The sequence below is a fragment of the Balaenoptera musculus genome, chromosome 9 (genome assembly GCF_009873245.2).
Source record: "Balaenoptera musculus isolate JJ_BM4_2016_0621 chromosome 9, mBalMus1.pri.v3, whole genome shotgun sequence".
Classification (NCBI taxonomy): Eukaryota; Metazoa; Chordata; class Mammalia; order Artiodactyla; family Balaenopteridae; genus Balaenoptera; species Balaenoptera musculus.
The window spans coordinates 24777508-24797447 of record NC_045793.1 but is presented as its reverse complement, the minus strand read 5'-3'; the positions used below and the strand labels follow the sequence as shown (position 1 = coordinate 24797447).

General features: G+C 43.2%; 1 protein-coding gene across 1 annotated transcript in view; it reads left to right on the top strand.

The window, feature by feature from the left end:
* The window catches only part of SND1 (staphylococcal nuclease and tudor domain containing 1), a 417459-nt gene that overhangs the window by 243159 nt on the left and 154360 nt on the right, over positions 1-19940 (top strand). The window contains exon 14 of the mRNA XM_036862917.1: positions 8077-8149. Coding sequence (XP_036718812.1) covers positions 8077-8149 — 73 coding nt within the window. The remainder of the gene's footprint in view (positions 1-8076; positions 8150-19940) is intronic.

Here is a 19940-nt window from a genome sequence, read left to right as displayed (position 1 = left end):
GAAGGCTTACTTCCCATGCCTCTTGCTTCTGCATCAAGTTCAGAGAGCCAGATCTCAAGTGGATGGCAGTGAATCTTTTCCAGCAGGTCCCTGTAAGTGTACTCACATCGGAAAAACCATTTTTCCCAGCAGTAAGCCTGTTGCGTCTTTTGACTGAGGAAAAAGCATTAAAATTTTCTCTAATTTGTTCATTTTACATAACAAACATCAGGTGCATTGGGGGAGAAAACAAAAATGTGTGGTCTAGTGGGGTTTTGGATGAGCAAGTAAATAATTGCAAATATAATTATAAGCATGGCGATACCAGTGGGTACCTGGGAAGGAGCACCTAAATCAACGGGTTTATCCACAAATAGAGTCCATGAGGCAAAGTGTGTTCTGTCTGGGTTCTGTCTGGGTTGCCTTGGGAAAGGGAGGTGGAAAACAGGAGTAGTGCTTTGCTGACCTGTGACACAGCCATTCCACTTCTATGAATTTATTCTAAGGAATAATTAGGGCGGTGCCTGACAGTTTAAGAGTTATTCCTTTGGCATTATTTATAGTACTGGAAGTATTATACTGGAATATTAACATTCACATAAATATCTAGCAGTAGGCAATTGATTAAATTATGGAATGTGCATCCATATTATGGACTTATGTGCAGTTATTCAAAATGATGTAATAAAACTAATAACACAAGGAAGTGTTCATTTAGTTACTGTTTCTGGGGGAAAAAACAATCGCCAAACTTTTCCCACAATTTAAGTGGGCAGGTATGTGTATATAAACACTTAGAAATTTTGTTAATGATGCTTTTGTCTTGGAATTGAATTACGCATCGTTCTTTCTCCTATTTTTTCTCTGGCCCTGTTTTGTCTCTGTGATCAAGACATGAAAAAATTTGGGACTTCCCTGACGGTCCAGTGGTTAAGACTCCGTGCTTCCACTGCAGGGGGTGTGGGTTTGATCCTGGTCGGGGAGCTAAGTTCCCGAATTCCGCGTGGCACAGCCAAAAAAATAAAAATAAATAAAAAGATATGAAAAAATTACAAAACCAGTGTCATTGAGGCAATTTTGAGTTGTCATTGCCTCTCGTCTCACCTTTCTGCAGCCTTGTCCTCTCAAGAAGCCTTTATTTATTTATTTTTTATAAATTTATTTATTTTATTTATGGCTGCGTTGGGTCTTCGTTGCTGCATGCGGGCTTTTCTCTGGTTGCGGCAAGCGGGGGCTACTCTTCGTTGAGGTGCACGGGTTTCTCATTGCAGTGGCTTCTCGGGAGCGCGGGCTCTAGGCGCATGGGCTTCAGTAGTTGTGGCACATGGGCTCAGCAGTTGTGGCTTGCGGGCTCTAGAGCACAGGCTCAGTAGTTGTGGCACACGGGCTTAGTAGTTCCACGGCATGTGGGATCTTCCCAGACCAGGGCTCGAACCCATGTCTCCTGCAGCGGCAGGCGGATTCTTAACCACTGCGCCACCAGGGAAGCCCTCAAGAAGACTTTAGACTGACACTGACCATTTCTACTTGCTCTCTAGTAGTCCTTTGGTCCTAATCTGGGACAGCGTGGTCTGCTTGTGTTTCCCATGAATCTAATATTGGGCTACCTCTTCTCTGGTGATTCTCTGCCACAGAGCTCAGTTTTTCCCCCTCTCTTAACCTGAGCACAGCAGATCACATGTCACACCTGGTGCAATAGCAGTGCGTCTTCGTTTCTTCTTATATTAGTTTTCGATGAGGTGGCCCAGAGTTCCTTGTTATTTGCTCCGCTGCTTCATAATACCTCCTGACTCATTAGCTCACTGACCTCCTGTTGACCATAGGACTCAATTTCCTCCTTTCCAGTCTCTGTACTCTCCATCTTTTCTGTCTTATCAGTAATTCTGATTTCGTTGAAAATGCAGCTGCATAAGGCCCACCCACCATTGTGCACCTGTGCCTGCTCTGTGTCTCATTTTCCGAGTGTCAGGACCCGGTTGCTTCCTCCCACTGCCAAGGAGCCAGTAGAAAGGCCAAAGGAAGTGTTCCTTTTTGCTGTGTTTCACTGCTGTATTCATCAGTATGATCTGAAACACAATGAAAGCTCCTTTAGAAGTTTAGCAAGTTGCTCATTCTTTGTTCTGCTTTTTATCCTGTTCCGTTGGAATTATTTTCCTTTCTCCTTAGTCATTTACCCTGTATTACCTAGTAGGTGTTTCTGACGATCCTGCCACTTGGTTCCATTTCACTGTTTATGGTGTTTGGAGCTTTGCTCCCATCACTGCCTTTCAGACTGTTGACCATCTCCTCTAGCTGTAGGACTCTTGAAGAAAGGAATGAGAGGCTTTTGTTCTTGATGCACTTTTGCTTCTGCTCAGAGGCCAGGCTTTCAGCTCTTCTGCCTTGCCCCACTCCAAGTAGCGAAACCAAGATGTCTGCGACCTGGAGCATATATCGTGAACCTGCACCTCCAGGAGAGCCAGCAAGCCTCACTCTTCTGTGCCCTACACTCAGTTGGCATTATCCATGTCTCCAATCTGAAATACCTTCACACTCTGCATTAGTCAGCGGGCATTTGTTCAGCTTTACTAGGCACACAGTAATTGAACTAGGTGACCCTGAGTTTAAAACTATGTGACATAGCTCTGTGTTAAGTACCGTAACGAGTATTAAGGATAGAATTCTAACCCCCGAAGGGCCTGTAGTCTAGCTATAGAAATAAAGTGAACACATGATACAATTTGAAAATACTGCATTGCAGTTTAAATTGCATGCTGAACTGAGTGATACACGTGCGTGTACCCATTCACATCTATAGTTCTGCCATTTCAAAGTGGTTCATAGATACTTCCAGTGTTCAAACAGCCCCCCACCTAGGACCCCAGGTTAACAATTCCTACGTGACAATTGTTTTATGACTGTGGTGAGGTGGTGACTACTGATAAGCTGTAATTCTTTTCTTTCTCTAGTGTGGATCTATAAAGACAGTGTAATGAATAACTTGCACGTAGGGGGCCTGGGGAAGATGGACCTAATTGAATTAGAAGGAGTAATGTGGGAATGGTGGGAAGACATAAACTCTGGGGCACATGAAAGCCAAGCATTATACTTTCCACTCGATGGATGTCACAGGCTGGTGGTCTTTGTTATGGGTATAAGCAGGGGAGCAAAATGAGGAAATCAATTCTGTGGAGAAGTCATGCAGCAGTAGTGTGCACTCTCAGAGGGGCCTGAGTGGATGTAAAATATTCCTGATGTTATCTTGGAATAAATTGGTGTGGGCCTGGCCCAAGGGGGTTACAAAAGAGCCAAGTGAACACAGTTAGGAAGGAAGTTTTGGATGCAGGCAAGGAAGCAGAAGCAGAGTTAAGGGACATTGTGGTTCCTGGTTACCAAGACAGTGTTGTTAAAGGGGAATGATGAATTCAGGGCCTCCGGATCTTCCTCGTCATTTCCCTGCCACCTCTCTGTTGTATGCTTTCTGTCACTTTATTTTCTTTAGATCCCTTTATGTATGAAAGTGGTTCTTTTTGAACTGGGAAACTGTTGGAGTTCCCATGCCCCAGAAAAATTCATATATATAATTCTACTACCATTTCAGGTTAGCTAATAGGTATTCCCAGCATCCTACGTGAAGCTCACTTATGTCGCCAGGTTAAGAATTCCTCGTGTGGCAACTATTTTATGATTGGGATAAGGTTGAATCTAACCATACGGTCTTTGAACTTTTTTTGTAAACTCACAAAAATATTCAGAATAATAATCTATACATTGAAATAAAGGTCATGGCCTCTTTGTTGGCACAAGATGAACTGATGACATAAGATGTCAGTGGTGCTAAGGCTTGTGCCTTGGAGAAGGAGGTTTTCTGACTGTGCAAGGGGCCCCAAAACCGAAGAGCAAACTCTGTTTCTTTGTATAAAGAGTGCTAGGTTCTAATTCTGTTGCGCTAAGGTAGCGGGGTTAATCTCCCTTTAAAAACCTCCCTGCCTGCCTTTGCAGAGTTGATGGTTTTTATCTTCTAGTGGGAAGGCAGTAGTATCTCATACAGAAGAATTTCAGACTTCGTTGGTTAAAGGGAATAGTTTTCCAGTGATCTGAATGGGGTTCCTCTTCCACGCTATAGCTTCTAGAAGCTTCTAGAAGCAACCTAGAAAGCTGAGTTTTCATCCCTCTCCTTTACTGTTACCTCTTTGTAGGTATGTGGACGTTACTCACTTTTCCTGGCTGGTGATGATTTCTGTCCATTATTGACACTGCTGGTTGTTGCCATCTTTGTGCTGCGGCTGCTTGGAGAAGAAAGCGTCTGAGCGGAGCAGCCTGTGCTCTGCCCACCTGCTTCCTTTCTCCTGGCTGGCTTCAGCTTCAGCCTGCCTTTGTGAGAAAGCAGCTATTCAGCAGACACAGCAGGTGAAGTTTAGAAGTCAGGAGTTTCATTCCTCGCCTAATGAAAAGGGATGTTGAACGTGGTTGCAGCCTGCAGGCAGCATGGGGAGGGGAGTTGGTGTTTGCTCTGTGGAGCAGGTATCAGTGGAAGCAAACCTGCTACCTTTATACCCTCCCAGGTCTCAAAGACAGAGGGCCCCAAACCTATCCCAGAGAAGCTGGGTTATGTAAGATACAGGGGTAGCTGCACCCGGAAATAATGACAAGGCAGCAGAACCAGGATCTTCCTGTTTTTATTTTCCTGTATACAGTTGTTAGTAGGCAGGCGTGTCGTATATGGATGCTTGCATCCCGGAACAAAGGTATATATTATATTCCTTTCGTTAACAGCACTGTGGTAAGCCTACCACTCTTGGTGTTTGCTCCTTACCTCTTTGAGATAAAAGCACGAATTTCTTTTTTTTTTTTTCTACATCTTTATTGGAGTATAATTGCTTTACAATGTTGTTAGTTTCTGCTGTACAACAAAGTGAATCAGTTAAATGTATACATATATCCCCATATCACCTCCCTCCCAGCCTCCTGCACTGGGTGGTTCTCCCAGATCCCCTCCCTCCCCCTCCCCCTCCCCTGGCATCAGCCTTGTGTCAGGCTGAGGGAGGTTTTCTGGGGATGGCTCACCTGGTGTCGTTTCTGCAGCAGCTGGCAAACAAGAACCAAAGCAACCTCAGCACAGGGAGGGAGACCCAAGCTGGCACATGAAACCGTTTAGATACTCAGTGATCCCTCACACTTTGCTGTCTGGGTCCAGCACACCACTTATACTTTAGAGGGCTTCCTGGGCGGGCAGCATTTGTACTTAGTGTCTACAAATTATTAACTTTCAATTTTGCCTCTGTTTTGCTAAGAACTAAAATAAGAACTATTTCTCAGTTTAAATATGATGTTGCCTGAAATTTATCTAATTTAGCAATTGTATCTAAAGTATGAAAAGATGAAGTCTTTGAAGGTTTTTCCAAAATTAATGCCTGAATGTAAACAAGTATCTAATATTCTTTTTAGGAACAAGGTAAGCAGAATTTCTTCTTTTAATATTAAGACTTACTTCACTGTATGACAGTAAAATTAAGTGAGAAAGAGAAAAATAAATACCATATGCTAACACATATATATGGAATCTAAAAAAAAAAAAAAAGATCCTGAAGAACCTAGGGGCAGGACAGGAATAAAGACACAGACATAGAGAATGGCCGCATAGCACAGGGAGATCAGCTTGGTGCTTGGTGACCACCTAGAGGGGTGGGATGGGAGGGAGGGTGGGAGGGAGATGCAAGAGGGAGGAGATATGGGGATATATGTATATGTATAGCTGATTCACTTTGTTATAAAGCAGAAACTAACACACCACTGTAAAGCAATTATACTCCAATAAAGATGTTAAAAAATAAATAAAACAATGAAACAAAAAAGACTTAATTTTAAAGAATTCTGGATTGTTTCAAATGTCATATGTACACTATTATCCATATTTTCTGCTTTGGGGTATTACGTTTTTCCCCTTGGGGTGGTATGTTTAATCTTGGTTAAGTGCTGAATTTCTGCTTATGGCACAAAGCTACTTTGGGGTCACAGAGAGAAAGCAGAATTGTAGGTTACCAGCTCACCACTTTTGCCTTGAGAACCTGTTTTCTGATGTACTGCCCAGGCCCTGTTCTTTTTTCCTTGGAGTATATGAGGTGCTCTCCAGCCCCCAGGAAAGGCCAGGAGTTCAGCAGTGTTCTCCATGAACCATCTGTTTATTGAGCAGGTCCACGTATTTTGGTTGTTAGAAAAGGAGAAGGCTGTGGGCAATCTGTGCCCACACGGGACCTGCAGAAAGCTGAGCAGGCTTCGCCTAGAAGAAAGGCGACTTACCCTCAGGGTGGCAGTGAGCTTGCCTTGCCTCGCTGCGGGTTTGTTCCCAAGCCGCTTCCTTTGAGTTTATGGTAGCAAAATGGGGAAAGCCTGCTGGTGGCAGAGGAGGCTGTAGAAACAGGACACAAGCAGGATGTACACAGGGCTTTGGGAGATGGAAGAGCTGGAGCTACCATTAGTGTGCAGATCCCAAGGGACCAGGGGTTAAACCTGGTCCATGGTCATTATCAGACACCCTGAACAATAAATCACTGGACTAAAATTAAATGGAGTAATTGTGACTCATCTGCAATTTCTAAAGCTGAAGCCCTTGATTCAGATTCAGGAGGAATCATGGGAGTCAAGGAACTTGGAAATGTTTTCTTTCAGCTAACAGTTCAGATTAGAATGAGTGTATGATTTTTTTCTTAATTCTATACTTTGACTTCTTCCCCTCATCATGGAATGGAAACTGGGTGGTAAGGGAAGTGTTTTGTTTGTCGTATCTGAACAGAAGGTGATTCAAATCAGTTGAGTGAGAGACAGGTCCCCTGGGGTGGAAAAAGGGGCAAGTGGGGAGTGATAAGGGCCCGAGTATGTAAGAAATGACTGTTGCACTTTGCACTCAGCAACACCCACCCAGTTTGATTTGTGAATTGGATTTAGAAAGTTAGGACGTGAGAGTAACGCCTCTACTTCTACTCATTAGTGGAGCCCGAGTGGGAAGAAGGTTGCAGTGTGGTTCCTAGTGTGAGGGTCCGACATGTTGACCCTGGCCTGGGCAGTTTACTTTAACACTTTCTCTGGAATATGGAAACCCTAAAAAGTCTAGTTCATGGAGCAGTCACACTCCTGAATCTCTTTCTCAGTCTCTAAACACAGCAGTGTTCCCTGCGTGGGTCCGCAGGCTAGCAGTATGCGCAAAGGTCTTGACTAATGGTGTCATCGCTGAGTGATGTACCCATCACCTTTGATTCTGCGGTCCTTCATTGTTACATGAGTGATCATGTCCCTGAAGCTACCACTCAAGGGATTAGGAGGCAAAAGGTGGGAGATTGGAGCAAACCAGCCAGTGGTCAGATGTGTGTCCCAGGGTCCCCTGCTAAACCCAGTGTTATTACAACCTGAGACTGATTGAAAATGAGGCTTAATGTCAGTTATGTACCTTTGCTAATTTCTACCCCCCCCCCCCACCGCCCACCGCCCCGTTTTCTTTCTTCAGCCGTGCGGTGCAGCTTGCCATATCTTAGTTCCCTGCCCAGGGATCGAACCCAGGCCGGTGGTGAAAGCGCCAAGCTCTAAGCACTGGACTGCCAGGGGATTCCCTTCTCCCCCATTATTAAAAAGACTTTTCTGTACAGTATTGCTGCATTCAGGGCAACTTATCTTTTTACCTGGGAGGAACTTATTTCCATTAGAATTGGAACACAAGCTACATATTTTTGCATTTAAAATGTTTCATGTGATTAAACACAGAAAGAAACATTATTACTTCTGTTTTTTAGGAATGTGCTCTCCAACTGATTCTTCTTTTGTGCCTAGAACGATGCCTTTCCTTTGGAAGCAAGTTCTGGAGCTCTCTTTGATAGCCAGGCACAGTGTTAGCAGTAACTAGCAGCCAGCTTGTGGTAACTGGGCTTAGGGGAAGAGCAGGAGTGTGCCCGCCCCACCTCCCAGTGCTCTGGCCGAGACCGGCTGCTCAGCAGTGTGCCCTGTGTAGTGACACATGACCATCGGACCAACCTCTCTTCCTGCCGCCTTGTCCCACCCTCCTTACCCCTTCCCAGTGTGATTTGTATTGTCATCGGGCTTCTTTTCTGTTTTCTTCTTTCTTTACAGGGCTATTAAGAATGGCAAAGGATTGCATAGCAAGAAGGAAGTGCCTATCCACCGTGTCGCAGACATATCTGGGGTGAGTTGTGTCCGTGAATGGAGCTGTGTGGCTCCGAGGCGCCAAGAGCTTGGCTGCTCATTCACCGAAGGACCTCAGTTTATGTGTTTTCTGTAGCTCATTCTTTTTCAGGCACTGAATGTGAATTTTTCCATGGCTTCTGCTAATGCATCTATAGAGATCCTGTTTTATACTCCAGGAAAGCAGAATTTAAACAAGGGCATAAAACTGCCTATCTCTTCAGCTGAATTTTTACTGAGTTGCTTTTCCCTTTTCTTATTATCATGAGTTAGGAGATATTTCTTTTGAGTTGTATTAAAATAAAATTACCTTTTTAAAAAAAAATCCCTGTTCTGTGACTGGAAAGTCTTAGTGGAGAAAGGTCAAATACAGGTTCTAGGACAGGTTTAGGAAGTAATCCTAATTAATCCTGATCAACTAGGGAGAAGTATGTGAGCATCCTTTGAGCTAACAGATGTACTAGATGATACAGGAGAAGAGATGATGCAGATACTTCTGCGCTCCCTTAAGGCTGTGTCCAAACGACTATTTCATGATCAGGATGCTACCCTTGCACGTTTCGGAACTTTCATTGGCTGAACTAGACGCCTTTGTTAGTTGAGGGGGTTTATTCATTTACTCAGCAAGTGCCTACTGTGGCTGGAACTGCTCTAGGCAGAGAATATAACAATGAACAGAACTGATAAAGTCCCTACATGCAAGCGGGAAAGGGAGACAATAGCAATGCCAGGCAGCAGCGACTGCTCTGAGGAATAGGGCAGACCAAGGCAGTAGTGAGGGTTCAGGGGTTGATTTTGATCAGGTGGCCGGGGAAGGCCTTCTGGCTGTCAGTTCCACCCTCTGTTCCTGGGACACACACCATCCAGTTCAACTCCCGTAGTCACTAATGGGTAAGGAGGGGCTCCAGGTCACGTGTAGGGAGGAGCACGCAGTCCAAGGGACATGACAGAGGAAGGGTAGTCAGTCTTAGCTTGGACACTTGGGAAGCTTGCCTCAGGCACAAGAAGAAAACACTACCGTAAACAGAAGCTCAGCCAGGCCCACAGCAGTGATGAATTCCAGTGTAGCTTATGTTGTGTTCCCAGGCCTGGCTCAGGCTTTGCCTGTAGTTCCTTGTGGTGGCTTCGAGCCTGTCTCGGCAGCTCTCCTTTGCCTGGGTGTGGTCGTCCCGTTGGCTTTAATCACTGGGATTCTGTTGAGCTTTTCCCTCTCTGTAGCAGTCACTGCAGACTACAGATTGCACAGTGTGGCAATTAATTAATTAGACTTCCGTCAAGGCGTTGTGCCACTGTTTAACGAGCAAGGTACATCACTGTGCGTTCCTCGTAGCTCAAGTCCAGAGAAGCCCAGAAAACCTGTTACTAATGGCCTTTGAGCCACAGGTGACTGCGTTGTATCTCCTGGGGCTCATGGTTCACAGGTGACTTTCCCAGCAAGCTGGTATCAGGCCCGTTTTCTCTGTGGTTTACTGTGCTGAGTTATTGTTCATGTGTATATTAATTTCTATATGTGTCTGCTGTGGCATTCTCAACAATATTTCCTTTAATATCATTCTTTTGGTGAAGTCAAAGGGTAATTTTTTTGGTTATTCAACTGCAGGGAGACAACGCTGTAAAATACCTATTTTGGAAAACATAGTGGTGACTCCTGCACTAATGGCAGATATGCCCACCCAAAAGCTCATGTCTGGCCCATACTCCAGGGCCGTCTAGAAGCTGAATTCAGCCTTGGGGATGGTGCTCTGTTTTGGCCTGTGGAGTTTCTATTCTTGCTTAGATTTCCTATTGGCATCGAGGTGAGGCCCTCAGCAGGTTTTTGAGGTAGAGTTACAGTTGCTTTGGGGCTGTGCTCTTGGTACCCCCAGTGCAGTGTCCTAATGATCTTGAATGCTATCTTTGGATCACATGCTGCCTTCTACCTTGATGCGTTTTCTTTATGTTTGCGTGTTTGTTTTTGGTAGCAATGAATCTTAGGAAACCTGTCTTCATAATCCCCCACTAAACTGTAGTTCGGTTTCATACATACCTTTATCCTCTTTTCTGCCTAGATATTGGCGAATTGGTTTGCTCTTACATTATTCAAAAATAAATGCAGGTCAGGCTCCCCCACTTACCACATAAATAAAAGAGGAAAGCTAGATCACGTGGGAGAGTATAAGTGAAAAGGCTATTCCATTTAATAGATGTCAGAATGACCTTGTCCACCTTCATCACACATTATTCAGCTTAGATTGCAGGTTTTTTTGGTACCCTGTATAATAGACGAGTTTTGTCTCCCCCTTCTAACCTTCGTTTCTTTCCATCACAATGTCGTGTTCAGTATGTGTGTGTTCTGGGTGCCCTTGTGCCATTTAAGTGAGATGTATGGGTCTTCAGCTTCCTGAAGCATTCTGGTTATCTTACTGAGGGACAGGTAGGCATGTGGGGTCAGATGGGCAAATAGTTTACATCTGGTTGAAGAAACAAACATTGGAATAAAGACCATGTAATACAAGCATATATAATGGTTTCATTAAAGTTTCTCAATTTTTTTTTTAAATCCTTGTGTCCTTCCCTCCCACCATTGGTCCCCCTTTTAGTTGCAGGTTGTGGTAAATGGCAGTTTTTGTTGAGCTGACACTATATGCAATATGCTGCCACCATAATTGACTATGAACTGATATTTGTGCATGACCTCTCACCACAACCGAGGACACATCCTTGGAGGAGAAGAAGACATATATGCTCTTCACATTTTGTTTTCTAAACACTCAAGAAATATGCTCTGTGGAAGAGGTTATATCATGATTGTGAGACAAATAACCCATACATTTGTTCTAGTCTTAGTGGCCTCCCACTCTTAGAGTCAGGTTTCTACCCATTGTTCCCATCCCTTCTCTTGTATTTTGTAAAAATGATTTCAGCAGGTAAGGATCAGAGTGCATGAAAATGCCTCCTGTAGAGAGTTAGCAAGTGCAAGCCCTGCTTGGCTGGCTCCCTACCGCGGGAAGTTAAGTAACCCAAGTGTAGACTGACTCTGCTTCGGCAGGTGAGATGCTCGCCTCGTCATGTGGTGCTGAAACAAGCAGGCCTTTTCATGTGCATTCATCAGCTTTTCCCAGGACTGGACCGCTCAGGTATTGGCTGCTAAACATGCTTTCTGACTTTGTGTTCTCCTGTCCCCAATTGAGCCTCTTGCATCCCTTCCCATAGCAAGAACGCATTACAGTTCTTTGACTTTTCAAAAATGTTACGATGGCTCCCCAGTGTTTAGGTTGTGTTGCGTTTTGATTTTGTTAATATAGATGATTTTTGACATTAACGTCAGCTAAGTGTTGTGTTTTCTGTGAGCTTCATGGTGTCTGTGTGTAGTGCCAACTGGATGAACCTACCTTTTGACTGGGGCATTGCCAACTGGATGAACCTACCTTTTGACTGGGGCAATGCCAACTGGATGAACCTACCTTTTGCCTGGGGCTTGGATAAACTTGGCTCTTCTGCATCTGTGCTCCTGTTTTTCAGGGTATCCACTAAGGGGGGAAAAAAAATCTGGTAATTTGGGTCCTGAAGCAGTTACTGGTTTCCTTTATTTCTGACTTTTGAAGGTGAAGGAAATAGGCTATTACAAGCACCTGTCAATTGCTGTCCTTATTACCCCTGTCCGGTTACCCTTCAGGCCGGGATGTTTCTGTGAATGTGAAACCGCTAAGAATTTGATCAACTTGGTACTAGATCTGATTCCATTTGGATGGTGGTTCTGTGGTGACTGCTTCCCTTCATACAACCATGTTTTCATTATTAGTGGGTTTTGTTTTTCCCTATTCCTTTCTCCACTCCCTCCCTCGCCAGCATACAAAAAGTCGGAATGCGCGTCAGTGGAATATAAGGCTGTTGCTTATCTTCGGTTTATTATTGTTTTTGCTGTAGCCTCCTCTGTAATAAATACAATCTCCTGCAGATATAACGTGTAAAACAGGCAATAAAATGTGACTGGTGCGTGGCTTGCTGTTGTTCTGGTAAATCAGACAAATCAATTACGGTTCTGAGGTAAGAGAGGGCTCCCACTCCTCAGGTTGCAGCCGCGTTGCACCGATTTCTTCCTCTGCCTCCCTCCGCTGGTGCTTGGTGAGTCATAGTGTCTATTTGACTTTTCCTCTATTTCCTGTCATGTGTTCTTTCCTCTCAGGTGCGTGTGGAGTTATGACGTGTGTTGACGACACCATGAGAGGCTAGAGCCTAGCCCGGCATCCTATCCACTCCAGCCACATTTCTAACAGTCCCAGAATGGGTCCGATTGCCAGGATGGGGCTGTCCATCTCCTGAACATCTTCTGCCTTTCCATGGCGTGGAATCTTGATGACTTGGAAGCAGATTTTGCTGTTGTTTATTCTGCTCCTCTCTCCTTTCTTGCCTTCTGGTTGGGCTCACTTGAAGATTGTCTTCTTTGCTCACGTTCCATGCTGGCTTCTTGGTAACCTCCTCTATCCATGAGTGGTTTTTGTTGGAGATACATACTATTACTAATATGAATGTGCTTAAACGTGGCCTAGAATGGTCCAAAGACTAGCTCTGGGGGTGGGGAGTAGGGAGAGTCAGATTTTCAGGTCCCTGCTTTCTCCTTTAAATCATGAAGACCTGCAGAGTTGCCCAGTCAGAGTCTCACATGCAAATATAAAGGATGGAAGTGTTCCTTTAAAATAAATAGGCAGGGTTTTAAGCATGTCCTCCTGACCTCTTCCTTCAGGTTCTGGTTTTTCAGTGCCTTTTTGAACTTGAATAGCACTGTCCTCTTTTCCTCAGGGTGTTGGAAGCAGCCCTTTCCATGAGTCTTGGGGGCCATTATAGAAGTTATCTTTTCTTACCTCCCAATGGAGTTGGGCCTCAATGTAAGAGTTTAAAAATATTTTTGGCTGAAGAGATTTAAAAAGTGGTCTGTCCAGTAAGTCTGAGGAAGGTATAAAGCAGTACAGTCACCCAGGGGCTTTATAACTTAGGTCTGTGTTAAACTGCAGCTCCCTTGTGTGTCTTCTGGCCTCCTTGTTTAGAATGCCTCCTGCTGCTTACGTGACCCTAAGGTTCCTCTCGGCTTCTAATCACCGGTGATTTGATGGTACCAACGCTCCTTTCTTGTTTGTTTTAGTAGCTCTTCCCTCTTTTACTCTCCCTTAGCCTCTGAGTAACCTCCTAACCCTCTAATGTCCCTTTTGTGCTGACTACACAAGGTCAAGGCCTAGGGTTCTGCCTGGGAGTTTGGTTGCTTAGCACTAGAGGTCCCTTCACACTGTATATGTGCTCCCCTGGGGAAATCCCAGAAGAACCTTGTCCTGCAAGAGCCAGCGCACCGGCTGCTGACCTTGCTGCTAGAAGCCTTATGTGCTCCATAAGGCTGATGACTGCTCACGGGGAAGCCGGGCTCAGTGCTGGTGCTGGGTTCTCAGGTGCTTTCTTGCATCTCTCCTGCATTTGGCAGCTCTAGTTTTTGCCAGTTTAGGGGAAGCTGCTGCTCTCCTTGTTCCACTCGTCCTCTCCCCGCACCCGAAGGTCCTTGAACTCCAGCCACTCCAGTCGTACCGCAATGTGCAGCTCGTTGACCAGGATTCTCACAGCACAGAAACGTGCACGACAGCCCTGTGGCGAAGGCAGCTGCGACGGCAGAGGGGCAGCTACCCTGGGAGTCTCTCTCTCCCATGCTGCTGAGGCTCTTTCCTTTCTCCATCCCCTCCCCCTCTCCTCTCCTGTCTTCCCGTCCCTCCCCCCCAGCTCCCTTTTCCCCTCTCCTTCTGCAAAAGAGTTGGAGTTTGTTAAGGAGACCTCGATCGATCGTGGGGGAGTTTGCTTCAGCTGGTCGCCCTCTCTAATGGCTGAGTGCGTTGCTTTATGGCCTTTTGTCCATAGTTCTTTGAGCCCTAGGAGTCATGTGTGGCCAGTTCTTGTTTTGTAAAGCTCTCCTGTTCACACTCCCCAGAACCGCAGGGGTATCCCTCTCTCCTTCTAAAGAAATCCAAAAGCATTTATGCTTTCCACGGGAATAAGAGAGAAGTCTGTCTTTCTTAGTCTGAACATGTTTCTGAATGAAATTGCTCAGAAATGCTGGAATTTTAAAAAGATTGTATTTCAGCCTCTACCACAGTTAGTGGTTGTGTTTAAGCACCTCCTTGTACAAATTTAATCCAGTTTTCAACTGAGTTCTTCTATTGTGGATTTTTTTTTTGCACCGTAGGGCATGAAATCTAGGACAATCTCTCACCTCTTTTACTTAGTTTGGGACATCAGGAGAAATTGTTAGTAGACTTTGAAACTGGCAAGATGATTATTGGGTATCCTTTCAATGGAACACTGGGTGCTGCCTAGTAAACCCTTTGGGGTTATCTGATTCTGTAGCCCCTTTGCTTTTAACTGGCATGTTTTGCACCCCTATGGAGAGGGAATTTAACTTGTGAAGACCTAATAAAGATGCAAATGATTCCTATTTGTACAAATGTGGCCCTGTATAGACAGAGACAATTAATTTCTACTCTGTAAAAGAAATGTTTTCAAACTTTACATTTTCACTCTGTAGTTTTGCTGTACAGTTTTGCATCTTTAGCAAATTCACTTCAGCATTCCTAGTTGCCTGTATATATATCCATCCTCCAGGCTCTGCTTTGAATCACTTGTAATATCTTTCTGGTTCCCTCATTAATTAGTGAGTTAAAATAAAATTTTTGACACATCTTTATTTTATATTTGTATAGAAGTCATGGTTTTACCTGTTTGAAAATTATCCTTTAAGAGGATAGGGGAAGAAATTGCAAAAACAAGAGGGAAATACAACTACTTATAACATTGTTTTTATTGCCTCCTCTGTACCTGAAAATATGAAGAGTCATTTGGTTGTAGAAGTTCTTTTAAAATATAAAGTTCTAAAGTGAATATGTCTCTTTCATCTGCAGAATGCCCAATTCCATCCTGTACCTTACTGGGTCTACCGTTTTGTTCACCAACAAGCTTTTTTTTTTTTTCTTTTTAACATCTTTATTGGAGTACAATTGCTTTACAATGTTTTGTTAGTTTCTGCTGTATAACAAAGTGAATCAGCTATACATATACATATATCCCCATATCCCCTCCCTCTTGAGCCTCCTTCCCCACCGTCCCTATCCCACTCCTCTAGGTGGTCACAGTCCGACAAGCTTTTGTGTTGGAAAATTCAGGCACCATAATAGGTTGAGGTAGAGGGATTGGACATTGAGCTGAGCACAGGGCCCTATGTCTTGACGTTTGGTGGGTGTGTTCCAGCTCTGAATTTCAGCACCTCTGAAGAAATGTTTGATCAGGTGACTTGCCCAGAGGTAGAGCACTATTAGAGACAGCATTTCTTAAAATTTGTTGCTTCTATCAGTAAAACATCTTATTTCCAAAATAATCTGTAGACTTGGTGTGTCACTGCCATGCATTCTGTTTTCAGGAAGTTTTCTGCCACAAATTTGTCTGGTTCCCTTCTGATTCCTTGTTTAACTGACTTCATACAGGGGGATGCCTACAAATGAGTTCTGAGAAACAGGGTCCTAGCTTTTATTTAAGTGTCCTGAGCTATAATTTTTGTGTCTTTCTTCCTTTGTTCAAAGAAAGGAGAAAAGAAATTGAGGGAGTCCAGGAGCATTTTTTCCAATGAAAAAATGTCATCTCTTTCCAGAGAGAGTCGCCTCCAGCACAGATTCTGCTCGCGCTGGTTCATGCTCTTCAGTTCTCTTTTCTGTTCTCTGGGTGCATGTGGGGATTGTTCTGTGAGTCTATTTCATGGGTCCAAATTGGCTGTGAATGAGCCCATTGCAGACTTGGCTAAAGGAATGCTTCGGGTATTTTGGAGGCAGTTGATAACATTCCTGCTTCCCAGGTTCAGGTGTGTGATCAGGTTGTCTGATCTGTCCTGTGACTGCCGAGTGATGTGGTGAAACTTGAAGTATTTCTGCCCAGCCACGGCTTCACTCTCCACTTCACCATCATAACACTACTTAGCCCTAGATTGAACTCATTTTGTCCTGTGGCTATTGCTTATGTAAACATCTCAAAGTAAGTCATTTTACTAACACAGACATTCTGCTTACTCGAGTTTTAAGGCTTTATTTAGCATGCTTCCAACATATTCCCTAAGGAATATGTTGTACAGAATTTTGGGCACTACTTGCAGTGTTGACGTCCAGATAAATATTCTCGAATCAGACCTCAGGGTGGCTTTGGAATTACCTAGTAATTTTGTGCCTCAGTTCCTCACGAAAGAGTGTTCTCAGGAAGAAATGATAGAATTCGTAAGACAAGATTAGATTTGGGAGGGTCTCAATTTGGAGGAAGACCTGTGTTCTCTTGTAGGACATTACTGCAACACGCCTGGCTACTTCACCCACCATAGAGAATATTTTCATATTCAGTCTCATCCTGTTTCCACTTCTCAGTCCACTGGCTCCGACTCCATTATGTGAGCTGTCTCTGAGTAGCCATCTCTGCCCTCCTGACCGTGCCCTCCTCCTCCTTCAGGCCCTTTCTCTTCTTCCTGGCAGTTTTCCCTTTTGATCCTCACCGCCTTCTCGTCATGCCTTACTTCAGCATTTACACAATCACCTATTACCATGATTTTGTACTTGTTGATATATTGATTGGTCACCCGTCTCAGTTGACGTATGTGCAATGGTTTTCCTCAATAGTTGATAAACTCCTGAGAAAATGGGATCTTTTTTGTATCTCTTCACAGAGCCTGATTTAGATTTGATCTGCCAGGGGATGACCTAAACAGTATGAAATTGTGTTTGAACGAATGTGACCCTAGATCCTAGATGTACAGTTAACTGTGCTGGTTAGTAACTAGAAGTGGGTAGACCAGTAGAAGGACACAACAGGAAGGATGCCTATTTTCTAGCATATAGCAGCAGCCCGGAGTACATGATTAGTCGCATGAGTCCCAATATCAGATCAGCCAAGTTCAAGTCCTGGCTCGATTGCTTATTAATTTGTCACCTGGAGGTTATTTAACATCTCTGTGCCATGGTTTTCTCATCTGTAACATGAATGTAATGCCCTTATTACCTCATTAGGTTGTGGTGTGCTTGAATGAGTTAATACAGCCAAAGTATTTAGAACAGTTGACATGGTTCATATGGTGGTGGTGGTTATTAAATGGCTGAGCGTTCTGCCTGGCCTACAGAAAGTCCTCTAAAATGATCCGTCATCCTCATCAGTAGTGTTTGTATTGCAAACTTTTTATCCAAGTCCTGAATCATACTCCTTCTCTCCTGAGTTCTTTTACTGCCCCATTATCTCTCCTTGACATTTAACATATGCTATCTGGCTTGTGTTATAGATGCATTTGTCATGTTGAGTCATGAATGAATGATCAAACAATTAGTATTTATCGAAAGCTTATTATATTCCAGGCACAGTGCTGGGTGTTGAGGCTATAACATTAAACAGTACAGGTGTAGTCCTTCTAGGTCATACACAATTCGGTCTCTAATTACAATTGTGATAGAAGTATAGAGACCTGTGAGTGTGTCTTCACAGCCTATCCCTTCTCCCATGTGCTCAGAGACCATCTTCTAAGTGATTTTAAAATGAGGCCTAAAGGAGGGGTTACTTGGAGGTCTTGTTCAATTGATAGGCTAGATCCTTAGAATTTCACATTTAGAACCTCGGTACAATATCCATATGCAAATACATCATATCAAAGTTGTAAAGTCACTGGTTGGGGGCAGGGTTCAATCTGTAGTTTTCCTTAGGAAGAATTAGAATTCCCAAATATATGCCAAAAGAGGACAGTTCTAACAACTTTAAAGTTATTTTTCTTTAAGGGTGGTTTCTTTATTGTTTAGCCTATTATTGCACATTTTTCATGTATGTGTGGAATTCTGGGTACTTTTTATTAAATCTGTTTCTGAGTCCAACCATGGGGCTCTTTACATCGTGCTGCTGGCTTTACTAGGAACATGTTTTTCTTATTCTTGCATCATGCTAATGTGTGATTTTTGTTTGTTTTTCTACCTAATGTCGACACTCCTTTTGGCTCTGCACCATAATTACCTAAGTTAAACTTTTATTCCTTAGGAAAAGAGCTACTTAGTTTGCTGTCTTCAGTGCCATAAAGCTCTGTGCTTCAGATGACATTTTTGAAGGAATCATGGAGCACGTTTCACATGCAATTTCAGGTCGGGATGTTTTCCAAATCAGTTTCCAGACTTTATTACAGTGTCCATAATATTTATTTGTCTCAAAATATGTGGAACAATTATGAAGAACTAATTCACTCAAGAGAATGTTGACTCTTGGCTCAAAAAAAAAAACTGGAGAGAGTTATCTGACCTGAGTAATTTGCAAGTTTATCTGGGCAAAACTGAATCAGCCCTGAATGTTAATGTATTTTCTTCTTTTAAAAACAAAAACCTGGGGACTTCCCTGGTGATGCAGTGGATAAAACTCCGCGCTCCCAATGCAGGGGATCCTAGTTCAGTCCCTGGTCAGGGAACTAGATCCCACATGCATGCCACAACTAAGGAGCCCACCTGCCACAACTAAGCCCGGCACAACCAAATAAATAAATAAATAAATAAAATAAAACCAAAAACGTACACATTTCTTAGCACAAGTTTTCTGTCAAAATTTTTGTTTTTAAATGCATTGAATATAAATGCATTTATATTTATATTCTTCAAAGGAAGAAAATCATCTCTACAAGAAAATATTCAATAAGAATACATCTGTTCACCAAAATGTGGGGTTGTCTTCTTTTGTCATTTTCTCTCCTCCCCCCTCTCCTTTTTAAGTGATGAAAGGTTTTTTCAGAACAGAGACTTTCTCTCTTTTATTCTTAACTGTACAGTCAGTGCCTAGAACAGTGACACATAATAGGTGCTTAATTCCTTTTTCCACATGAATATTCCTCTTTTACCTCACTTTTAATGTCTACCTAGTATTCTGTCTTATGTATTGTTGGATATTTAGTTTCTTTGGATTATTTTTTCCTTTCTCACACACACACACACACACACACACACACACACACAAGCACACAAACATTGGTTCCTTAGCTAAATCATAGTCTGTAGTTATTTTCTTAGAACAATTTCATAAAGTAGAAACTTAGACCAAAGGGATAGCATGACATGTTTTAACATGATCATTATTTACCTATGAATCTTTATTGAGTAAAATGATTAGATTTTAGTTTTATGCATTTGTTATTCTTTTTTTTTTTTTTTAATTTTTATTTATTTATATATTTATTTATGGCTGTGTTGGGTCTTCGTTTCCGTGCGAGGGCTTTCTCCAGCTGCGGCAAGCGGGGGCCACTCCTCATCGCGGTGCGCGGGCCTCTCACTATCGCAGCCTCTCTCGTTGCGGAGCACAGGCTCCAGACGCGCAGGCTCAGTAATTGTAGCTCACGGGCCTAGTCGCTCCGCGGCATGTGGGATCTTCCCAGACCAGGGCTCGAACCCGTGTCCCCTGCATTGGCAGGCAGATTCTCAACCACTGCGCCACCAGGGAAGCCCGCATTTGTTATTCTTAAACACTGTGACCACCTTTTATCTTAATTAATAATTTCTACCATACTGGATATCCTTTTTCTCTGTTTCAAAAACTTGAACTTAACCTTGCAAATTTTGTAATTATTTTCATTAGCACTTTAAAAATGTAAATATTAACTCCTTCAAAATGCTTTTTACTTAATTTATTGGACCTAAATTGGTATGTCTGCAAGCAAAGCTGAATGTTCACAGTACTTTTAGGGGATGTTGAAATTATTTTAATCATGTAACCTTTATTTAACATTTATTTTCGTTTTTTAT